Source organism: Typopeltis vanoorti, chromosome 3 (assembly GCF_054136105.1).
Source record: "Typopeltis vanoorti isolate ZY-2024b chromosome 3, IOZ_Tvanoo_1.0, whole genome shotgun sequence".
Taxonomy (NCBI): domain Eukaryota; kingdom Metazoa; phylum Arthropoda; class Arachnida; order Uropygi; family Thelyphonidae; genus Typopeltis; species Typopeltis vanoorti.
In genome coordinates, this window is record NC_143551.1 from 153878872 (window position 1) to 153903579 (window position 24708).

Genomic DNA, 24708 nt, shown 5'->3' on the forward strand with positions numbered 1-24708 from the left:
ATATCATCTACTCCTGCTGCCTTTCCACATTTCAAGCCTTTGATGGCTTTTTCTACTTCAAGTATGGATATGTATTCCTGACTACATGCCTGGTCAGTGTTTTTTATCACTGTGCTGTCATCACTGCTTGTTTCCTTTAGCAGTTTTTCGAAGTAATTACTCCATACTTCAAGGATATCTTTTTCTCCTGCTTTCATTTCACCTTTATCATCTCTAATTCCTTTTACAGCACTCTTTCCTCCATTCCTAAGCTTCTTCAACAACCTCCAGAATATTTTGCCACCTTCTTGATATTTATTTTCTATATTCTTGCCAAAATCCTCCCATGACTTTTGTTTAGCTAGCTTTACACACTGTTTAGCTTTCTTACATTTGTCTCTGTATTCTGTAAGAGTAAAAGCTGACTTATTTGCCAGGAACTTTTGATATGCTTTCTTCTTTTCCTTCACTGCCTCTTTAACTTCCTGTGTCCACCAGGGAGTTCTGATTTTTTTATCCTTGCACACAATCTCACCACATGCCTCTCTGGCAGAATCAATCAATGTTTCCTTCAGAGTTTGCCACTGAATCTCCAAGGTTTGATTCCTGTTCTCAAACTCTTTCATTTTCTTTTCAATAATATTTCTGTATTTTAGTCCACAGTTCACATCTGAGAGCTGCTCAACTTTTATTCGCTTTAAAACTTTCTTACATGTTATTCTTTTCAATATGAAATTCAATTTTATCTTGCTCAAGACTAAATAGTGATCACTTCCAATTTCAAATCCTCTGTACACTCTGGTGTCCTGCACCAGGGAGAAAACTTCACTATCAACAATAACATAGTCAATGAGACTTTTCTTATTCCTAGCCTCTTCTCTCCATGTGAATTTGTGCACATTTTTATGTTGGAACATGGTGTTAGTAATAACCAGTCCATGTCCTGAGCAGAAATCCAACAGATATTTGCCATTATTATTAGCTTTGCTCTTTTCTCCAAATTTTCCCAAAATATTTTTGTATGTCTCACAATCATTTCCTACTCTACTATTTAGATCCCCAACAAGGACCAACTTTTCCTTTTTCATTGTGTCAGTTGCTTTTTCTAAAGCCTCAAAAAATTCCTCCACTTCTACCTTAGTAGAACCTTCTGTGGGACCATAGGCACAAATAAGTCTCATTGTCCAGTTCCCCATTCTCATATTTGCCCACATTACTCTACTTGAGACTGACTGCCATTCAAGAAGATTAGCCTCGTATTTTGTGTTGAATACTATGGCTACTCCTTCTTTTCCTTGATTGTCATTGCCTGAATATAATATTTTGTATTTATTGCTCAGAAAGATCTCACCAGTTTTGGTCTTTTTTGTTTCAGTCACCCCTATTATGTCGATCTGGTATTTATCTAATTCCTCAGCTAGTTCCATTTCTTTGCCATTCAGGCTTCTTACGTTGATAGTACCGATCTTTAACTCTGGTTATGTTGAGTTGGGGTTTGTTTTCAGATTTGTTCCAGTAGCTGACTTTTCGCTGTTCGCCCTGGTTCCCTGGCGAAAACAACGGGGGCCTTGTTTAACCGGGCGACGCCCCAGCCGGCATGAAATTTTGTCATGTTGTACCATCATTTTTTTATTTTGGTTTAACCAATAAGAATACAATTTGGTCGGCTAAATCCCAAATTGCCAGCCCATCCTCGTTCGTTCAGTATCAAAGTAGATACCCAACAGGGTGCACCACGAGAAGGTAAGGATTGAACATTAGGTCAGAAGCCCTGGTCGGTTCTCCGCATTCCTTTAAAGGCTATGTGGAGGTCTCCTCTCAGTTATACAGCTTTGACCCTTAAGCACCCCAAAAATATTTTTGTATGTCTGACAATCATTTCTTTCTCTTCTATTTAGATCCTCAACAAGGAACAACTTTTCCTTTTTCATTGTGTCAGCTGCTTTTTCTAAAGCATTAAAAAATTCCTCCATTTCTACCTTAGTAGAACCTTCTGTGGGACCATAGGCACAAATAAATCTCATTGTCCAATTCCCCATTCTGATATTAGCCTACACCACTCTACTGGAGACTGCCTGCCATTCAAGAAGATTAGCGTCGTATTTTGTGTTGAATACTATGGCTACTCCTTCTTTTCCATGATTGTCATTTCCTGAATGTAACATTTTGTATTTATTGCACAGAAAGATCTCACCAGTTTTTGTCTTTTTAGTTTCAGTCACCCCTATTATGTCGATCTAGTACTTATCTAATTCTTCAGCTAGCTCCATTTCTTTGCCATTCAGGCTTCTTGAGTTGATAATACAGATCTTTAACTCTGGTGATGTTGAGTTGGGGGTGTGCTTTCAGATTTATTCCAGTAGCTGACTTTTTGCAGTTTGCCCTGGTGAAAACAACAGGGGCCTTGTTTAACTGGGCGATGCCCCAGCCGGCATGAAATTTTGTCACGTTGTACCATCATTTTGTATACTGGTTTAAGCCAATTAGAATACAATTTGGTCAGCTAAATCCCAAATTGCCAGCCCATCCTCATTCATTCAGTATCCAGATAGATACCCAACAGGGTGCACCATGAGAAGGTGAGGATTGGACATTAGGTCAGATTCCCTGGTCGGTTCTTCGCATTCCTTTAAAGGCTATGTGAAGGTCTCCTCTCAGTTATACAGCTTTGACCATTAAGCACCTGTTTTTTTTTTTATTGATATATGAAAGTTTTAAGAGTGTATAGCACAACAGTGCTCATCTTAATGGTACATACATAAGTCACTATTGAGAACCCAATTGAAACAAGTGAAGTCTAAAGCATCATGTTAACAATGCTGTATTAAAAGAAATTTCACTAAATAAATAATAATAACCTTCTATTACATTCAAGTAATAGTTGACTCAAACCACAGCCAACACAAATATAACAACTTACTCAGTATAACTAACTATTGCAAAATCCTGATCAATGGTCCATAATATTATGCTAAAATGTACTATAGGTTTACAAAAACCTTTCATGGGAGGGAGCAACATAAAAAAAATCACTATAGCAACACTTCTTGTGGTTCCTGTACTGAGAGCTATCTGTATTACGTTGGTCCCTACAGGTTCAGTATAGTAAGTTAACTGTACTTTTAGTTGTAAAGAGTATTACAGAGCACATTAGACAACTCTGATAATATCTGGAAGTGATTCTAATTTTTGGATGATTTTATCATGATGGTAAGAAAAGGGTGGATGGGATCCTCTGGGAAGACTCATCCTCATAGCATACTATCATTAGATCACTAAGTAATCTATTACAACAGGGATTTTTTTTCAGCTGCAAAGTACATGGAGAAGCAACCTTAAGAAGCTTTACAGCCAGCATATACAAACATTGTCTTTTTTTTTTTACTCTGAATATGTTTATTCATTCAGGTGAGGATATGAATATATTTATTCATATCCTACTCCCCCAAGAAGTATTCTATTTTGTCAAAATAAAAGACCAGATAGCACTACAGTCCTCCACAAATTTCCACTGTTGAATTTTCATCCAAACTAGATGCTAAACCAGTTGACTTTATGTTAGGTGATACACAAGCAAGCAAGACTGATTTTAATGGGGAAGACAACCAACTTGGGCATATGCCAAGAGTTGCTTCCCACAATTTCATTTAGCATAACATTGTGCCTATGAAGCTTTGGTAAGGGCTTTTCAGTGGTTTTGCTATAGTCGGTGAATTTGTTATCCATCCATTTCTCATCCACAGGTTGAGTCCCCTGATTAGGGGCTTTAAGCAATTTAATGCAAATGGCTTGCCATTCTTAACTACATCCCTCCAAGGATAAGTATTTTATGTCTGTAGAAATGTGTATTCAGAGAGCTCATCTGCTGTTATGAGGATAAAAAAACTTATGGGGGGAGAAGAGAATCCTCTATCTCATATGGAGGTAGAGGGCTGTTCAGGTGAAAAGGCCAAGGTTCGAATCATGTCTGGACGGATTCAAATTTGAACCTAAGTCTTTTCAACGCTACAGAAGCACTCAAATTTGTTATAGCAATATTTATTATAGTGAGTGTATACTATAATTTGTTTTTGAGAAAAATTCATTTCTCATAAAATATGTAATGTAGAAGTTTTCAGCAAAGTGTTAGCAGAAATAAATCTCTATTTTTATTTGAAATTATGCATGTAAGAAAATAAAAATACAGCAGCCTCCAAATACTAACCTGCCTATTCTTATATCTTGAAGAATTTTAATAAATAATGAATCTTTTTGCCTCAATACTTGTGTTAGTTCCATATTAAGCTGAATGCATTTATTCCATGCTGAACTCTGAAAGAAAAAAAAAAATCACTGATAACTTTAGAAATACCTTTCATTTCTTCATTATAATCATTGTGCTATATATATATATGCAAGAAACAAGAAAAATTTATGGCACCCATTAAACAAAAGAATTAAGAGTAATAAACTACAGTTGACTTTTTCTACGGCAAACTTGTAGGGACCATAGAAACAGTTATTATAGTGGGTAGTTTGCTACAATGAATTCTTTTAGTACAGCACTGTTCTTAAGGGACTTTAGTCAAATTTTCAGTACTTTGTAATAACAAATTTTGCTTATTATGTCATTAATAAAAATATCAAACATCTCTGCTAACATTCCTCAAGTATTTTAAAGCTACTCTACTGGACTGAAAACACATGCATGTGTCATATTCTGTAAGTCTCTGACTTATAGAAGGGTTACATTACACACACACACACACACTTTATATAACTTGTTGCTTACATGTTTACAGTGCATAGTTAAATTTTTTTTTTTTTTTTTTGTTAGTTTCATTAACAGGATGAAATTAAAAGATCCACGATGCTCAGCTGGATTTGGAAAATTACATTCGATATTCAATTACCATTATGCCTGAAGAGAAAAAGCTTTTAATCAATGTATTCTTCCAATATTGACATACAGCTGTCTAAATGCAAAGGAAATTCAAAAATTAAGAACAACACAATTTAGTATAGAAAGAAGTATGCTTGGTATCACAAAAGGAATATGTGGATAAGAAACCAAACCAAAGTCTCTGACATCATAGGAAGAGTGAAACATCTGAAGTGGCAATGGGCTGGGCATATTGCTCAAAGACAAGATCAATGATCGACAAAAGAAGTACTGGATTGGATTCCACAAAAGGAAAAATGACCGTGACACCAACCTAAATCATGGTGGATTGATGATTTCATCAGATTTGCAGGAGTGACATGGGAAAGGAGGGCCATGGACAGACAGCTTTGGGGTAATCTTGGAAAGGTCTTCATCCAGCAGTGGATTGACAATGGCTGATAATGATGATGATATATATACATATATATACAGGAATACCTCGATTATCGCAGTTTATAATTTGATACCAAAATTCCAATTATTGCGCTCCAAATTCGAATTATTGCGGCTGCGAGATGGAGCCCACTACATATGCAACCAGTTCGAGTCGCCACTCTCAAGGTATCGCTATCTTGTAGTGCTTCGTTTTTATCTGACGGTGCCTTCTCACCACTTACCAGTAACTATCCGCCCTTGCCTGAAGCACATGTGGATATTTATTTCTCTTGTTATTTACCCCTACAATGAATGCTAAAAGAAACAAGGATGATTTCAAGTCTACAGCTATCAAGAAGAAACGTAGAGTGTTCAGCTTAGAAGATAAGTTGCATATGATAAATGAATATGAAGCAGGCATAACCAAAGCCAAAATTGCAAGAGAGTACGGTCTAAATGAATCAACTGTTTGCCATATTTTAGATCACACTGTAAACTCTAGGGCTTCGATCTAGGACTAAAAGAAATTGAAAAAAGGTGATGTTCAGAACCTGCTTCAGTCACATGATAAGGAGCTGGATGATGAAGACCTAATTAACCTTGAGAGAGAACGTGCTTACGATGCTCAAATTGATGATAATGACGAACAAATTGACTTGGCACCGAAGGAATTTACCCTCAAAGAAATGGACGAAATGTTGAGAATTGCTGAAAATTTTAAAGAAAAAATCTTGAACGGCAATCCTAATCTCGAGTGATCAATGAAAGTTTGTCAGGAAATTGAAAATTCCATCCGTTGCTACCGCGTTTTATACGAAAAAAAAGAAAAAATTCCACCACACAACTCTACACCGATTTTTATCCAAGAAAGAATAATTGTATGTACTTCTTATATATAAATAAAGATTAAAGAATAATCTTGTTTTTCTTAATGAACCTTCATTTTTTACTTAACACGTTTAACACATTTCGTTTTTACTTGATATATAAAATTTAATTAATAGATTTGAAAAATCCTTGGTACTGATCACCCATTTTACACGCATTATTTATCCCGATTATAGCAGATTCGGATTATTGCAGTATTTTTCGTGGCAACAATAACCGCGATAATCGAGGTATTCCTTATATATATATATATATATATATATATATATATATATATATATATATATATATATATATATATATATAAGTAAACATTCACAATCCTAACCTCAACAAAAATGACGTCTTAAACTTTCTCAATTTTGTGAAGTTATCCTAAATAATGCTTCTCACTCATGTTTTTCATAAAAAATTGTAATTAATTATAAAATTTTATTTTTATTTTATTCTTTGAATTCTAATAATGTAGGTGGAATTATCCTCCAACAACTGATAGCACATATAATGTCAGAAGCTTGCAATTTAATTATTATTCATTTTTGTGTTTTCTTCCTACTGTATTAAAAATGGCTACAGAACATAGTTGAAAATTCTGCAAAAATAAATTAGTGAATGGCAATTGCATTTATCTATTGTTAATTCTAATGTCTTCTACTTACATGTCAGTTTTCAAAATCTAATCTATTATTTATCAGGTCTCCATACTATCAGATCTTAAAAGGTTAGTTCTTACTAAACTTTCCCCTCTCAATCTGTTTAAATGATCATCTTAGCTTAGCTCTGTTAAATATTCTTTAAAGATAACAACATCCTTTCTAATATATTCATTCTTAACATGAATTCCGACAGAATGACATCTATTCATTACCTTAATTTCTCTCAGAATGCTCATTTCTGCAGCCTCTAGTTTTTGATCTTGTTTTATTTCTAAAAAGATTCTCTGATCCATTCATCACTCTTCATAAGATACAAAATTGCAGGAAAAAAAATTTTAAATATGAAATAAGAAAGCTTAAAAGTAAGTTGCATATTAAATTCAGCATATTATTTTTATTCTTCCATATTTTTTATAATAATAAAATGATGCAAAGAATTATCCTAACCCATAAGCACCAAGAGTTCATCTTGTTTAACATTACAGAATTAGGGAAGTTACTACTAATAAAATTCATTGTATAAAATGAGGTCGATGTTTCTATTTTTATTTTTTTACACAATTCTATCATCCCTCTCCTTGAAACCATTAACAGACAAAGTGCTCACAACTGATAACCCATTCCAGTCATCCCTACTCTCAGCAAAAAATCTAGTCCCTACTCTTGCTAACCACACTCTTACCCACCTATCAGAGATGACCTCTTGTTCTGCCCTCTCAAGCAGAGTGCTGAAATATTTCCTTTGTATTAATCCTAAAAAATATCCCTTAAGCAACTTAAATGTTTCTATCATATCTCCCCTCCTTTTTTTTTTTTTTTGTCTATCTACCAACTTTTGCAACCTGCAAACCCTGAATCTCTCCTCATAAGGAACATTCTAGACCACTCACCATCTTGATCACTCACTTCTGGATCCTCTCTGCCACTTTCTCATTGCCAAGAAACCCAGATGATCAGACCTAAGCACAGTAATCCAGATGTAGATGTGTTAAGGCTTTAAAAAAAAGGAATGATAACTCCCTTATCTCTGCTTGGTAGTGTGTTCTTCAATAACTAAGTAATCCTGTGAGCTACCCTGGCAATATGTCCTCTAAATTTCAACTCTATCTACTACTACTATACCCAAATCTGTGGCATCATCAATTTCCTGGAGTACAGTTCCCTGAATGTGGTACACAGCTTGTAATCTTTTTATCCTAAAATGTACAACTTGGCACTTTTACACATTCAGTTGACATTCATTATGTTTTGCCCATATTGTCAGCCTATTCAAATAATCTACAAGCTCTCTGCATCACCTTGATTAACTATTACCCCACTCAAATTTGCATCATCAGCACCTGAATATCTCCCTTCAAATTATTTCCTATATCATTTATGTACAAATTAAACAACAGTGGTCCAAACATACCACTAGTCACCTGTCTTTTCCTGGATTCTGCTCCATCATATACTACTTTTTTGGTATCTGTTCATCAGCTATCCTTTTATACATATCACTAGTTTCATATCCATCCCCATTTGTTGCGGTTTGCATAACAGTTTTATGTGGGATGGTGTCAAACACATTTGCAAAATCCTGCAGTATAAATGTGTAGCCTTTCTCTTTACCAAACTCAGCAGTCACTGTAATATAAAAAGTTACATTATTAAGGCATGACCAAACCTTAACAAAGCTATGCTTCCCCTTGTCGGGTATCATATTATTATCCACCCATTCCTGAACTCTATTTTTGACCAACTTTTCCAGTGCATTTACCACCAATCCTGAAATAGTGACTGGTCTTATAATTTGTTATCACAGACTTAGATCCTCCTTTATGTAAAAGAATTATTTCATCCTACTTCAGCTCTCTTGGGACTTTGCCGGAGCTGAGATTTAAATAGCCTAATCCAGGGCTGTCCAAAACACTGCCCGCAGGCCACATGCGGCGATTTAGTGCAGTCTGCCAGTGGGTTTTGATTTTCATGAGCGAAAAAATAAAATAAAAATTTGAATCGAATGCATATTAGATATTTTAATTCTATCACTAATCGATAATCTCGATGTTGGTAATTTATTTGGTATTTTTACATCACTATATACCCACGTGTTTTTCAATTATTAGATGTGTCAAAGAAGTGCTCTTACACTGTTTTGTTCCAACACGCATGCTCCAGGTACTCAGGGGAATGTGAGCATGCGATTAGTGTTGTTCATTTGTTCAGCTATCGAGACTGTGTCGCTGCTGCTCACCTAGATACGCATTGTGATGCAGCCCTCGGATAAATCTTTTTTTTTATCCGAGGGCGATTTAATCTTATCATATGCCTTTTACAGATCTACAAAACTCAAATAGAGATCTTTATATTCCCATATTTCTCCACTATTTGTTGTAAAGTGAAGATCTGATCCTGACAGCCTCTATTTGGCCAGAATCCACCTTGTTTTTCACCAAGCTTCCCTTCCACAATCCTTCTGAACCGTTTCTCAAGTATACTTGCATATATCTTACCAGAAACACTCAGTAGGGAAATACCTCTGTAATTCTCACATTTAGTTTTATTTCCCTGTTTATATATGGGTATTATGAGAGCACTACTCCAATCATCGGGAATTCGTCCCTCTGTCCAGGCATTCTGAACTACAGCCACTGCAAGACTTTTATACCACCATATTTCAGCATTTCTGGTTGAATACCATCTACCCCAGGGCTGTCCAACCTTAGATTGGACAGCCCTGGCCTAATCAAAGGCATCACCAGTTCCTCTGTACATTCTCTTAAAATGTGAGCTCACATACCCCGTGAGCATGCAATTAGTGGTGTTCATTTGTTCAGCTATCGAGACTGTGTCGCTGCTGCTCACCAAATTACTAGATACACATTGTGATGCAACCCTCGGATAAATCTTTTTTTTTTTTAATCCTGCCCTCGGATTACCTAAGGTTGGACAGCCCTGGCCTAATCAAAGGCATCACCAGTTCCTCTGTACATTCTCTTAAAATGTGAGCCGATATCCCATCCAATTCCACAGGTATATTTGCATTCAGATTCTATAATATCCTTAGTATGTCCAATTGATCAACTTTTGTTCTCACATTAGTCCCTGTTAAATCTCCCATAACAATATCTTCACTTGGATGTATACCCTTGTAAAGTGGTCACTCTGTAGCTCAACAATTTTATCTACCTCTGTCACCTCTCTTCCACCTGCACTCATTAAGGTTCTCCTTTCATAGTCATTCTTCCTCTTACTTGCACACATAACAAAGAAAAAAAAACTCTTTGGGATTTCCTTTGCCTACAATGTGCTTACTGAAATACACAAAATATAAATTATACTATAGTGACTGTTTTTATTTATTTAGTTATTTCTCATACTTCATGCTTAGATTATGTCTATATATATATATATGGGGCAGATGGTGTTAGATCCTGAATGGAGAGCTTTACAAGTAAATTCTTTATTCAGGATTTAAATGATATTTACTACTAATTAAGGAGATATCAGCACATCAGCTAGTAATTATGAAGTATTATTTTATGTTATGTAATAATGTGTAGTCCATGTGTGCCATATAGTGAGAGTTACTGCTGCATAACTGAAATGAGAAGCAGAGAAAATTGTGTCAAAATAGTAAGAATTATGTAAGGGAATTGTTAAGTTATTTGTAATTCCTGTTGAAGCTGTCTAGTACATTACGAAATTCTGAGAAAAATTATAAGTAGTAATTCGGAATAATCGTGTATAATCTGTACGAATCGAGTGTAGCGATGGAGGCTATACCTAAGCGGAAAATGATGTCAGAACAGTTACCTGGAATAATGTAACCTAACAAATTAGGGGAACTGGACAATGAGACTTATTTGTGCCTATGGTCCCACAGAAGGTTCTACTAAGGTAGAAGTGGAGGAATTTTTTGAGGCTTTAGAAAAAGCAACTGACACAATGAAAAAGGAAAAGTTGGTCCTTGTTGGGGATCTAAATAGCAGAGTAGGAAATGATTGTGAGACATACAAAAATATTTTGGGAAAATTTGGAGAAAAGAGCAAAGCTAATAATAATGGCAAATATCTGTTGGATTTCTGCTCAGGACATGGACTGGTTATTACTAACACCATGTTCCAACATAAAAATGTGCACAAATTCACATGGAGAGAAGAGGCTAGGAATAAGAAAAGTCTCATTGACTATGTTATTGTTGATAGTGATGTTTTCTCCCTGGTGCAGGACACCAGAGTGTACAGAGGATTTGAAATTGGAAGTGATCACTATTTAGTCTTGAGCAGGATAAAATTGAATTTCATATTGAAAAGAATAACATGTAAGAAAGTTTTAAAGCGAATAAAAGTTGAGCAGCTCTCAGATGTGAACTGTAGACTAAAATACAGAAATATTATTGAAAAGAAAATGAAAGAGTTTGAGAACAGGAATCAAACCTTGGAGATTCAGTGGCAAACTCTGAAGGAAACATTGATTGATTCTGCCAGAGAGGCATGTGGTGAGGTTGTGTGCAAGGATAAAAAAATCAGAACTCCCTGGTGGACACAGGAAGTTAAAGAGGCAGTGAAGGAAAAGAAGAAAGCATATCAAAAGTTCCTGGCAAATAAGTCAGCTTTTACTCTTACAGAATACAGAGACAAATGTAAGAAAGCTAAACAGAGTGTAAAACTTGCTAAACAAAAGTCATGGGAGGACTTTGGCAAGAATATAGAAAATAAATATCAAGAAGGTGGCAAAATATTCTGGAGGTTGTTGAAGAAGCTTAGAAATGGAGGAAAGAGTGCTGTAAAAGGAATTACAGATGATAAAGGTGAAATGAAAACAGGAGAAAAAGATATCCTTGAAGTATGGAGTAATTACTTTGAAAAACTGCTAAATGAAACAAGCTGTGATGACAGCACAGTGATAAAAAACACTGACCAGGCATGCAGTCAGGAATACATATCCATACTTGAAGTAGAAAAAGCCATCAAAGGCTTGAAATGTGGAAAGGCAGCAGGAGTAGATGATATTCGACCAGAAATGCTGAAGTATGGTGGTATAAGAGTCTTACAGTGGCTGCACTGCATAGTTCAGAAAGCCTGGACAGAGGGACGAATTCCCGATGATTGGAGTAGAGCTCTCATAGTACCCATATATAAAAAGGGAAATAAAACTGAATGTGAGAATTACAGAGGTATTTCCCTACTGAGTGTTCCTGGCAAGATCTATGCAAGTATACTTGAGAAACGGTTGAGAAGAATTGTGGAAGAAAAGCTTGGTGAAGAACAAGCTGGATTCAGGCCAAATAGAGGCTGTCAGGATCAGATCTTCACTTTACGACAAATAGTCGAGAAAGCATGGGAATATAACACAGATCTGTATTTAAGTTTTGTCGATTTGGAAAAGGCATATGACAAGGTGCCAAGAGAGAAGCTATTCAATACACTGCAGTTATATGGTGTCAATGGGGCATTATATCAAGCGATACTTAGTCTTTATTTGAGTTGTGAGTCAGCAGTTAGAATTGAAGGAAGTAGAGGAAGATGGTTTAATGTTAAATCTGGTGTGAGACAAGGATGTACATTATCCCCTCTGTTATTCATTATCTATATGGATCACATTATGAAGGAATGTGGTATTAAACCTGATATCAAAATTGGAGATGTTAATGTCAGCTCTTTGCTTTATGCGGATGATGTTATACTTCTAAATAAATCCACTACAAGTCTGCAAGATTCTCTGACTAAATTGAATAGCTGTTGTAATAGATATGGTATGAAGGTCAGCAATAAAAAGACAAAGACAATGAAAATAGGCAGAATCATTGAAAATGTCAACTGTGTTGTGAATGGAGAACCTGTGGAACAAGTAAAACATTTCAGCTACTTAGGCACAATTTTTACTGAAGATGGTAAACTAAATATAGAAATAGACAACAGAATCAGCAAAGCTGGTATGGTGGGAAGTCAATTGAATAAATTCATATGGAATAAGAAAGAAATTAGTCGGAACACTAAATTAGCTGTATACAAGACAGTGTTCAAACCAATTTTAACTTATGGATCTGAGAGCTGGGTCAGAAGTAAAACACGTGACCAAAGACTAGAGACCGCAGATATGAGAGTCCTGAGAAAGATTAGAGGCGTGAACAGATGGCATCAATGGCAATATCATATTAAAAACGAGGATATTAGGAAAGAACTTGACATTGTCAGCATCCAGGAATGCGTTAGCAGAGCTAATCTCAGATGGTATGGTCACTTAAATAGAATGGGAGAGGAAAGATTAGCAAAACAAGTGTTCTCTGCCAGGTTGGCAGGAAAACGACCCAGAGGAAGACCAAGATATAGGTGGATTGATACGGTACAAAGTGCCTTAGACGATAGAAATATAAGATCTGATAATGTTGGAGTCTTGACAAGTAACAGACTGATTTGGAGGAAAATTGTAGATAGGAAGTTAGTAATGATGTAATTTTTTCATGTAGTACTGTCATATCCTGTACACCCCTTGAGGGTACATGGCAGGAATTTGATGATGATGATGATGATGATGATGAACAAATTAGGGAGAGTGTAGGATCACCCACGGGGCATGAACGATGGGGTTTGTGGATGAAAACCACATCGAATAGAGGGCACCCGAAAAGGGTGAATAAAAGATGAAGCGCGCCATTTTAGAAGGGCTTTTTCCTTGCGGTTCCTGGATTCGAGTTTTAGGAGGTTTGTCGGGGAGTTCGTGTGAGAGCAGTGGATCGACTACGGTGATGACGGATGGCAGGTTCTTTTCTTGAGAATGCTTGAAGATTTCCAAGCAGAGCTGATCGCAATATGACGGCCTATGCGGAATCGACCCTTAGCAAAATGACCCATCGGAGATAATTTCCTGCAGAGCGATAGACAGCACGCCACAGTCGGAAATGATAAAAAGAAAAGCGTAGTGCATTGCCAGGTGCAAGGACAGCCGAAGAATATACAGTAAGGTAACCCAGATCTACATGAGATGGCGGCATGAAATCTGAAAGGATCAGGTAATGTAAAGATTTTCATTCTATGTTAAATATCGCTTAGAAGAATAAGAAATTTGTGTGTACTTTAAAACTAAAGGACACTAGTAGAGAACTTTTAGGTGAGAATTGATTGAATTAATTAAGACCCTGCGGAACAAACAAGAATTGTTAATAGGCAGTATTTTGATTAAGAATGGCTAGGCTTGCTTAATGAATTTTAGAATTAAGATAGATATTGGTAGAGTATTAATGAAAGTGTTCAATGCATGTTCTGTGAATGACTTGTAAAAGGAATTATATCCTAGTAGTATTATGCTTACACTTAATCTTATCCTTTCGAAATTAAAGGATTTAGCATACTCAGATTCATTGTGATTTAGTACGAAAACCTTAACTTAGAGTAAATTTTGATCCATTAAATAATTGAATTTTCTTAACTGTAAATGTTTTTATGTTTTTCCAATAAACATGTTTTGTACTCTATACTTGATTACGAATTCAAGCCACCACTTATGAAATAGAATCTTTTGGCGGGAAGGAATTTAGATTATATTGCTTAAGTGAGATTCGAGTCACAACTGCTAACTGAATCTGCACAGCGCTACTGTGAGATAAATTATTGTGTGTATTCCTTTTGAATTTAGAATTATTTCCCTGAACAAGAATCTCCTCTGTTATAGGATGTTGGCTGGTGCAGCATAATATAAATTTTGCCAATATCCGAAGAGGAGATAAATCTGAATTAATATTTAAGAACACGACAGTAGATTAGAAGGAGGGCTATTTGAAGGTGGAACAAGAGATAATATAGGGTAAACAGATAACAATATACATATAACAATGATGCAGGTGAGCATGCGATTAGTGTTGTTCGTTTGTTCAGCTATTGAGACTGTGTCGCTGCTGCTCACCAAATTACCAGATACGCATTGTGATGTAGCCCTCGGATAAATCTTTTTTTTTTTTTAATCCGGCCCTCGGATTACCTAAGGTTGGCCAGCCCTGGCCCTAATCAAAGGCATCACCAGTTCCTCTGTACATTCTCTTAAAATGTGAGCCGATATCCCATCCAATTCCACAGGTATATTTGCATTCAGATTCTACAATATCCTTAGTATGTCCAATTGATCAACTTTTGTTGTAACATTAGTCCCTGTTAAATCTCCCATAACAATATCTTCATTTGGATGTATATCCTTGTAAAGTGGTCACTCTGTAGCTCAACAATTTTATCTACCTCTGTCACCTCTCTACCACCTGCACTCATTAAGGATCTACTTTCATAGTCATTCTTCCTCCTACTTGCCACATAACAAAGAAAAAAAAACTCTTTGGGATTTCCTTTGCCTACAATGTGCTCACTGAAATATGCAAAATATAAATTATACTATAGTGACTGTTTTTATTTATTTACTTATTTTTCATACCTCATGATTAGATTATGACTATATATATATATATATATATATATATATATATGGGGAAGAAGGGTAAATGGTGCTTAAGGGTCAAAGCTGTATAACTGAGAGGGGACCTCCACATAGCCTTTAAAGGAATGTGGAGAACTGACCAGGCTGCTGACCTAATGTCCAATCCTCACCTTCTCGTGGTGCACCCTGTTGGGTATCTACTTGGATTCTGAACGAACAAGTATGGGCTGGCAATTTGGGATTTAGCCGACCAAATTGTATTCTTATTGGTTAAACCAAAATAAAAAATGATGGTACAACATGACAAAATTTCATGCCGGCTGGGGCATCGCCCGGTTAAACAAGGCCCAGTGCTGTTTTCGCCAGGGAACCAGGGCGAACAGCGAAAAGTCAACTACTGGAACAAATCTGAAAACAAACCCCAACTCAACATCACCAGAGTTAAAGATTGGTACTATCAACGTAAGAATCCTGAATGGCAAAGAAATGGAGCTAGCTGAGGAATTAGATAAGTACCAGATCGACATAATAGGGGTGACTGAAACAAAAAAGACCAAAACTAGTGAGATCTTTCTGAGCAATAAATACAAAATGTTATATTCAAGCAATGACAATCAAGGAAAAGAAGGAGTAGCCATAGTATTCAACACAAAATACGAGGCTAATCTTCTTGAATGGCAAGCAGTCTCAAGTAGAGTGATGTGGGCTAATATCAGAATGGGGAATTGGACAATGAGACTTATTTGTGCCTATGGTCCCACAGAAGGTTCTACTAAGGTAGAAGTGGAGGAATTTTTTGAGGCTTTAGAAAAAGCAACTGACACAATGAAAAATAAAAACTTGGTCCTTGTTGTGGATCTAAATAGCAGAGTAGGAAATGATTGCAAGACATACAAAAATATTTTGGGAAAATTTGGAGAAAAGAGCAAAGCTAATAATAATGGCAAATATCTGTTGGATTTCTGCTCAGGACATGGACTGGTTATTACTAACACCATGTTCCAACATAAAAATGTGCACAAATTCACATGGAGAGAAAAGGCTAGAAATAAGAAAAGTCTCATTGCCTATGTTATTGTTGATAGTGAGGTTTTCTCCCTGGTGCAGGACACCAGAGTGTACAGAGGATTTAAAATTGGAAGTGATCACTATTTAGTCTTGAGCAAGATAAAACTGAATTTTATACCATATCTATTACAACAGCTATTCAATTTAGTCAGAGAATCTTGCAGACTTGTAGTGGATTTATTTAGAAGTATAACGTCATATGCATAAACAAAGAGCTGACATTAACTTCTCCAATTTTGATATCATGTTTAATACCACTTCCCTTCATAATGTGATCCATATAGATAATGAATAACAGAGGGGATAATGTACATCCTTGTCTCACACCAGATTTAACATTAAACCATCTTCCTGTACTTCCTTCAATTCTAACTGCTGACTTACAGCTCAAATAAAGACTAAGTATTGCTTGATATAATGCCCCATTGACACCATATAACTGCAGTGTATTGAATAGCTTCTCTCTTGGCACCTTGTCATATGCCTTTTCCAAATCGACAAAACTTAAATACAGATCTTTATTATATTCCCATGCTTTCTCGACTATTTGTCGTAAAGTGAAGATTTGATCCTGACAGCCTCTATTTGGCCTGAATCCAGCTTGTTCTTCACCAAGCTTTTCTTCCACAATTCTTCTCAACCGTTTCTCAAGTATACTTGCATAGATCTTGCCAGAAACACTCAGTAGGGAAATACCTCTGTAATTCTCACATGCAGTTTTATTTCCCTTTTTATATATGGGTACTATGAGAGCTCTACTCCAATCATCGGGAATTCGTCCCTCTGTTCAGGCTTTCTGAACTATGCAGTGCAGCCACTGTAAGACTCTTATACAACCATACTTCAGCATTTCTGGTCAAATATCATCTACTTCTGCTGCCTTTCCACATTTCAAGCCTTTGATGGCTTTTTCTGCTTCAAGTATGGATATGTATTCCTGACTGCATGCCTGGTCAGTGTTTTTTACCACTGCTTGTTTCATTTAGCAGTTTTTCAAATTAATTACTCCATTCTTCAAGGATATCTTTTTCTCCCGTTTTCATGTCACCTTTATCATCTCTATCTCCTTTTACAGCACTCTTTCCTCCATTCCTAAGCTTCTTCAACAACCTCCAAAATATTTTGCCACCTTCTTGATATTTATTTTCTATATTCTTGCCAAAGTCCTCCCATGACTTTTGTTTAGCTAATTTTACAAAGTGTTTAGCTTTCTTGCATTTGTCTCTATATTCTCTAAGAGCACAAGCTGACTTATTTGACGGGAACTTTTGATATGCTTTCTTCTTTTCCTTCACTGCCTCTTTAACTCCTGTGTCCACCAGGGAGTTCTGATTTTTTTATCTTTACAGACAACCTCACCACATGCCTCTCTGGCAGAATCAATCAATGTTTTCTTCAGAGTTTGCCACTGAATCTCCAAGGTTTGATTCCTGTTCTCAAACTCTTCATTTTTCCTTCAATAATCTTTGTGTATTTTAGTCTACAGTTCACATCTGAGAGCTGCTCAACTTTTATTCGCTTTAAAACTTTCTTACATGTCATTCTTTTCGATATAAAATTCAGTTTTATCTTGCTCAAGACTAAATAGTGATCACTTCCAATTTTAAATCCTCTGTACACTCTGGTGTCCTGCACCAGGGAGAAAACCTCACTATCAACAATAACATAGGCAATGAGACTTTTCTTATTTCTAGCCTTTTCTCTCCATGTGAATTTGTGCACATTTTTATGTTGGAACATGGTGTTAGTAATAACCAGTCCATGTCCTTGATCTTGACCTTTCTTAGCATCAGAATGAAAATTATATTACTGGAACCCTTCTTCCCCATCATCATCATCAAATTCCTGCCATATAACCTCAAGAGGTGTACAGGATATGATAGTACTACATGAAAAATTCACATCATTACTAACTTCCTATCTACGATTTTCCTCCGGATCAGTCTGTTACTTGTCAAGACTCCAATATAATTAGACCTTATATTTCTGTTATCTAAGGCACTTTGTACCGTATCAAACGACCTACATCTTGGTCTTCCTCTGGGTCGTTTTCATGTCAACCTGGCAGAGAACACTTGTTTTGCCAATCTTTCCACGTCCATTCTGTTTAAATGACCATACCACCTGAGATTAGCTCTGCTAACACATTCCTAGATGCTGACAATGTCAAGTTCTTTCCTAATATCCTCGTTTTTAATATGATATTGCCATTGATGCGATCTGTTCATGCCTCTAATTTTTTGCAGGATTTTCATATCTGTGGTCTCTAGTCTTTGGTCAAGTGTTTTACTTCTGACCCAGCTCTCAGATCCATAAGTTAAAACTGGTTTGAACACTGTCTTGTATATAGCTAATTTAGTATTCCAACTAATTTCTCCCTCTTATTCCATATAAATTTATTCAATTGACTTCCAACTATACCAGCTTTATTGATTTTGTTGTCTATTTCCATATTTAATTTACCATCTTCACTAAAAATCGAGTCTAAGTAGGTGAAATGTTTTATTTGTTCCACAGGTTCTCTGTTCACAATGAAGTTGATATTTTCAACGATTCTGCCTATTTTCATTGTCTTTGTCTTTTTATTGCTGACTTTCATACCATATCTATTACAACAATTTTCAATTTAGTCAAGGGATCTTGCAGACTCGTAGCGAATTTATTTAGAAGTATAACATCGTCCGCATAAAGCAAAGAGCTGACATTAACATCTCCAATTTTGATATCATGTTTAATACCACTTTCCTTCATAATGTGATCCATATAGATAATGAATAACAGAGGAGATAATGTACATCCTTGTCTCACACCAGATTAAACATTAAACCATCTTGCTGCACTTCCATCAATTCTAACTGCTGACTTATAACTCAAATAAAGACTAAGTATTGTTGATAAAATGCCCCATTGACACTTGATACCATATAACTGTAGCGTATTGAATAGCTTCTCTCTTAGCACCTTATCATATGCCTTTTCCAGATCTACAAAACTCAAATAGAGATCTTAATATTCCCATGATTTCTCCACTATTTGTCGTAAAGTGAAGATCTGATACTGACAGCCTCTATTTGGCCAGAATCCACCTTGTTTTTCACCAAGCTTCCCTTCCACAATCCTTCTGAACCGTTTCACAAGTATACTTGCATATATCTTACCAAAAACACTCAGTAGGGAAATACCTCTGTAATTCTCACATTTAGTTTTATTTCCCTTTTTATATATGGGTACTATGACAGCACTACTCCAATCATTGGGAATTCGTCCCTCTGTCCAGACTTTCTGAACTATGCAGTGCAGCCACTGTAAGACTCTTATACAACCATACTTCAGCATTTCTGGTCGAATATCATCTACTCCTGCTGTCTATCCACATTTTAGGCCTTTGATGGCTTTTTCTACTTCAAGTATGGATGTGTATTCCTGACTGTATGCCTGTTGAGTGTTTTTTACCACTATGCTATCATTGCTCGTTTTATTTAGCAATTTTTCGAAGTAATTACTCCATACTTCAACGATATCTTTTTCTCCCATTTTCATGTCACCTTTATCATATCTAACTTCTTTTACAGTGCTCTTTTCTCCCTTTCTAAGCTTCTTCAACAACCTCCAAAATATTTTGCCACCTTCTTGATATTTATTTTCTATGTTCTTGCCAAAGTCCTCAATGACTTTTGTTTAGCTAGTTTTACACAGTGGTTAGCTTTCTTACATTTGTCTCTGTATTCTCTAAGAGTGCAAGCCGACTTATTTGCCAGGAACTTTTGATATGCTTTTTTCTTTTCCTTCACTGCCTCTTTAACTTCCTGTGTCCACCATGGAGTTCTGATTGTTCTATCCTTGCAGACAACCTCCCCACATGCCTCTCTGGCTGAATCAATCAAGGTTTTCTTCAAGGCTTGCCACTGAATCTCTAAAGTTTGGTTCCTGTTCTCAAACTCTCATTTTTTCTTCAATAATCTTTGTGTATTTTAGTCTACAGTTCACATCTGAGAGCTGTTCAACTTTAATTCGCTTTAAAACTTTCTTACATGTTATTCTTTTCAATATGAATTTCAATTTTATCTTGCTCAAGACTAAATAGGGATCACTTCCAATTTCAAATCCTCTGTACACTCTGGTGTGCTGCACAAGGGAGAAAACATCACTATCAACAATAACATAGTCAATGAGACTTTTCTTATTTCTTGCCTCTTCTCTCCATGTGAATTTGTGCACATTTTTATGTTGGAACATGGTGTTAGTTATAACCAGTCCATGTCCCGAGTAGAAATCCAACAAATATTTTCCATTATTATTAGCTTTGCTCTTTTCTCCAAATTTTCCCAATATATTTTGGTATGTCTGACAATCATTTCCTACTCTGCTATTTAGATCCCCAACAAGGACCAACTTTTCCTTTTTCATTGTGTCAGATGCTGTCTCTAAATCCTCAAAAAATTCCTCCATTTCTACCTTAGTAGAACCTTCTGTGGGACCATAGGCACAAATAAGTCTCATTGTCCAGTTCCCCATTCTGATATTTGCCCACATCACTCTACTGAGACTGCCTGCCATTCAAGAAGATTAGCCTCGTATTTAGTGTTGAATACAATGGCTACTCCTTGTTTTCCTTGATTGTCATTGCCTAAATATAACATTTTGTATTTATTGCTCAGAAAGATCTCACCAGTTTTTGTCTTTTATGTTTCTGTCACCCCTATTATGTCGATCTAGTACTTATCAAATTTCTCAGCTAGCTCCATTTCTTTGCCATTCCGGCTTCTTATGTTGATAGGTGGAAGAAATAAGAGATCTAGAGGGTGATAGTGGATAAGGATCTGAAATTTAGGAGACACATAGTCAAAATTGTGAAGACAACACAAAGGCTTCTGGGAATGATGCGGAAGACATTGACATTTAGAAGTAGGGGGATTTTTGTTCCGTTGTATAAGGCTTTGATTAGGCCACACATGGACTATTGTGCCCAGATTTCGTCACCTGGTTTTCAGAAGGATGAAGAGATGTTGCAAAGGGTCCAAAGGCGACTGACTAAGGTAGTTTCTGACCTCTGGAATGTCGAATATGAGGAAAGATTGAGGAGATGCAATTTGCAGAGTCTGGTGGACAGGAGGAAGAGGGGAGATATGATAGAGAACCTAGAAATTGGTAAGGGGTTGTTATAGGATCAATGCTGGAGAAGTTCTACAGAAAATAGTGGGAGATCAGGGGAGAACCAGAGGTCATCCCTGGAAACTGTATAAAGAAGGTGTGAGTTGGGGCGTGAGAAGCAGGTTTTTTTCATGCAGAGTTGTAAATGATTGGAATGCCTTGCCTGAGAGTGTGGTGTCTGGAGGGACTTCGGGTGTGTTCAAAGCACGGTATGATGAACTGTGTTTGTGATAAAAGGACCTCCCAGATGAGTCTTTGACTCCATGAGGTCTTGGGAAATAATAATAATAATAATAAAATATGAGAAATGGATTTGGTTGAAGTTTATTTATAAAATTACTTGAACTGTCTTAATGATATAGAAAATCTCAAATGCAATTCTGATTTCAAGTTTTTGTTTTTTTTATATATATATATATATATATATATATATATATATATATGTGTGTGTGTGTGTGTGTGTGTGTGTGTGTGTGTGTGAATCTTTACTTGCTTTTGAAAATGTTCTTCACATAAATCAGTTGTCTCCTACATCTGATGACTGCATCATAAACAGCTGTAACTAAGTATTTTCTGTAATTTGTAATTCAACAAATTTCAAATGGATTGTTAAGACCATATATCATCATCATCAAATTCCTGTCATGTACCCTCCAGGGGTGTACAGGATACGATAGCACTACATGAAAACTTTACATTATCACTAAATTCCTATCTACAATTTTCCTCCAAATCAGTCTGTTACTAGTCAAGACTCCAACATTACCAGATTTTATATTTCTATCGTTTAAGGCACTGTGTACTGTATCAATCCACCTATATCTTGGTCTTCCTCTGGGTCGTTTTCCTGCCAACTTGGCAGAGAACACTTGCTAATCGTTCCTCGCCCATTCTGTTTATTATGTTTAATAATGTGACCACACCACCTGAGATGAGCTCTACTAACGAATTCCTGGATGCTGACAATGTCAAGTTCTTTGATATTGTTGTTTTTAATATAATATTGCCATTGATGCCATCTGTTCATGTCTCTAATCTTTCTCAGGACTCTCATATCTGCAGTCTCTAGTCTTTGGTCAAGTGTTTTACTTCTGACCCAGCTCTCAGATCCATAAGTTAAAACTGGTTTGAACACTGTCTTGTATACTGCTAATTTAGTATTCCGACTAATTTCTCTCGTATTCCATATGAATTTATTCAATTGACTTCCTACCATACCAGCTTTCTTGATTCTGTTGTCTATTTCCATATTCAATTTACCATCTTCAGTAAAAATTGTGCCTAAGTAGCTGAAATGTTTTACTTGTTCCACAGGTTCTCCATTCACAACACAGTTGACATTTTCAATGATTCTGCCTATTTTCATTGTCTTTGTCTTTTTATTGCTGACCTTCATACCATATCTATTACAACAGCTATTCAATTTAGTCAGAGAATCTTGCAGACTTGTAGCGGATTTATTTAGAAGTATAACATCATCCGCATAAAGCAAAGAGCTGACATTAACATCTCCAATTTTGATATCAGGTTTAATACCACATTCCTTCATAATGTGATCCATATAGATAATGAATAACAGAGGGGATAATGTACATCCTTGTCTCACACCAGATTTAACATTAAACCATCTTCCTGTACTTCCTTCAATTCTAACTGCTGACTTACAACTCAAATAAAGACTAAGTATTGCTTGATATAATGCCCCACTGACACCATATAATTGTAGCGTATTGAATAGCTTCTCTCTTGGCACCTTGTCATATGCCTTTTCCAAATCGACAAAACTTAAATTCAGATCTTTGTTATATTCACATGATTTCTTCACTATTTGTCGTAAAGTGAAGATTTGATCCTGACAGCCTCTATTTGACCTGAATCCAGCTTGTTCTTCAGCAAGCTTCTATTCCACAATTCTTCTCAACCGTTTCTCAAGTATACTTGCATATATCTTACCAGGAATACTCAATAGGGATATACCTCTGTAATTCACACATTCAGTTTTATTTCCTTTTTTATATATAGGTACTATGAGAGCTCTACTCCAATCATTGGGAATTCATCCCTCTGTCCAGGCATTCTGGACAGAGGGATGAATTCAGAGATTCTGAACTATGCAGTGCAGCCACTGCATGACTTTTATACCACCATACTTCAGCATTTCTGGTCGAATATCATCTACTCCTGCTGCCTTTCCACATTTCAAGCCTTTGATGGCTTTTTCTACTTCAAGTATGGATATGTATTCCTGACTGCATGCCTGATCAGTGTTTTTTTTTTTATCGCTGTGCTGTCATCACTGCTTGTTTCATTTAGCAAATTTTCAAAGTAATTACCCCATTCTTCAAGGATATCTTTTTCTCCCGTTTTCATTTCACCTTTATCATCTCTAACTCCTTTATAGCACTCTTTCCTCCATTCTAAGCTTCTTCAACAACCTCCAGAATATCTTGCCACCTTCTTGATATTTATTTTCTATGTTCTTGCCAAAGTCCTCCCATGACTTTTGTTGAGCTAGTTTTACACACTGTTTAGCTTTCTTACATTTGTCTCTATATTCTCTAAGAGCACAAGCTGACTTATTTGCCAGGAACTTTTGATATGCTTTATTCTTTTCCTTCACTGCCTCTTTAACTTCCTTTGTCCACCATGGAGTTCTAATTTTTCTATCCTTGCAGACAACTTCACCACATGCATATGTAATCCCAAGGGATGTTCAGGTTACAAGCACTACATGATTAAGTTTACATTATTATTAATCTCCTATCAATAATTTTCCTCCAAATCAATCTATTACCTGTGAGCACTCCAATATTGTCATACCTAACATTCCACGCTTCTAAGGCGCTTCTGACTGAATCAATCCACCTGGACCTTGATCATCCTCTGGGTCTCTTTCCTGCAATGAAACACCAATTTTGCTGACTTTTCTTCACCCATTCTATTTATGTGGCCATACCACCTTAGATAGGCTCTGCTGACACATTCTCGAATGCTAACAATGTCAAGTTCCTTTCTAATAATCTTCATTTTTAATATGATTCTGGCATTGATGCTATCGGTTCACTCTCCTAATTTTTCATAAAACCCTGATATCTCTGGTCTCTAGTCTTTGATCAAGTGCTTTATTTCTAACCCAACTCTCAGATCCATAACTTAAAACTGGTTTGAACACTGTCTTGTATACTGTTAGTTTGGTGGTTTGGCTAATTTCTCTGTTATTCTATATAAATTTATTCAGCTGGCTACCAACTATACCAGCTT

At 36.2% G+C, this 24708-nt stretch overlaps 1 protein-coding gene across 2 annotated transcripts in view; it reads right to left on the reverse strand.

Annotated features, from left to right (window-relative positions):
- Pif1 (Pif1 DNA helicase) overlaps positions 1 to 24708 on the reverse strand; it is a 122375-nt gene that overhangs the window by 46835 nt on the left and 50832 nt on the right. For both annotated transcript variants that reach the window (XM_090416143.1, XM_090416144.1), the window contains exon 4: positions 4184 to 4290. In XM_090416143.1, the coding sequence (XP_090272269.1) occupies positions 4184 to 4290 (107 nt within the window). The remainder of the gene's footprint in view (positions 1 to 4183; positions 4291 to 24708) is intronic.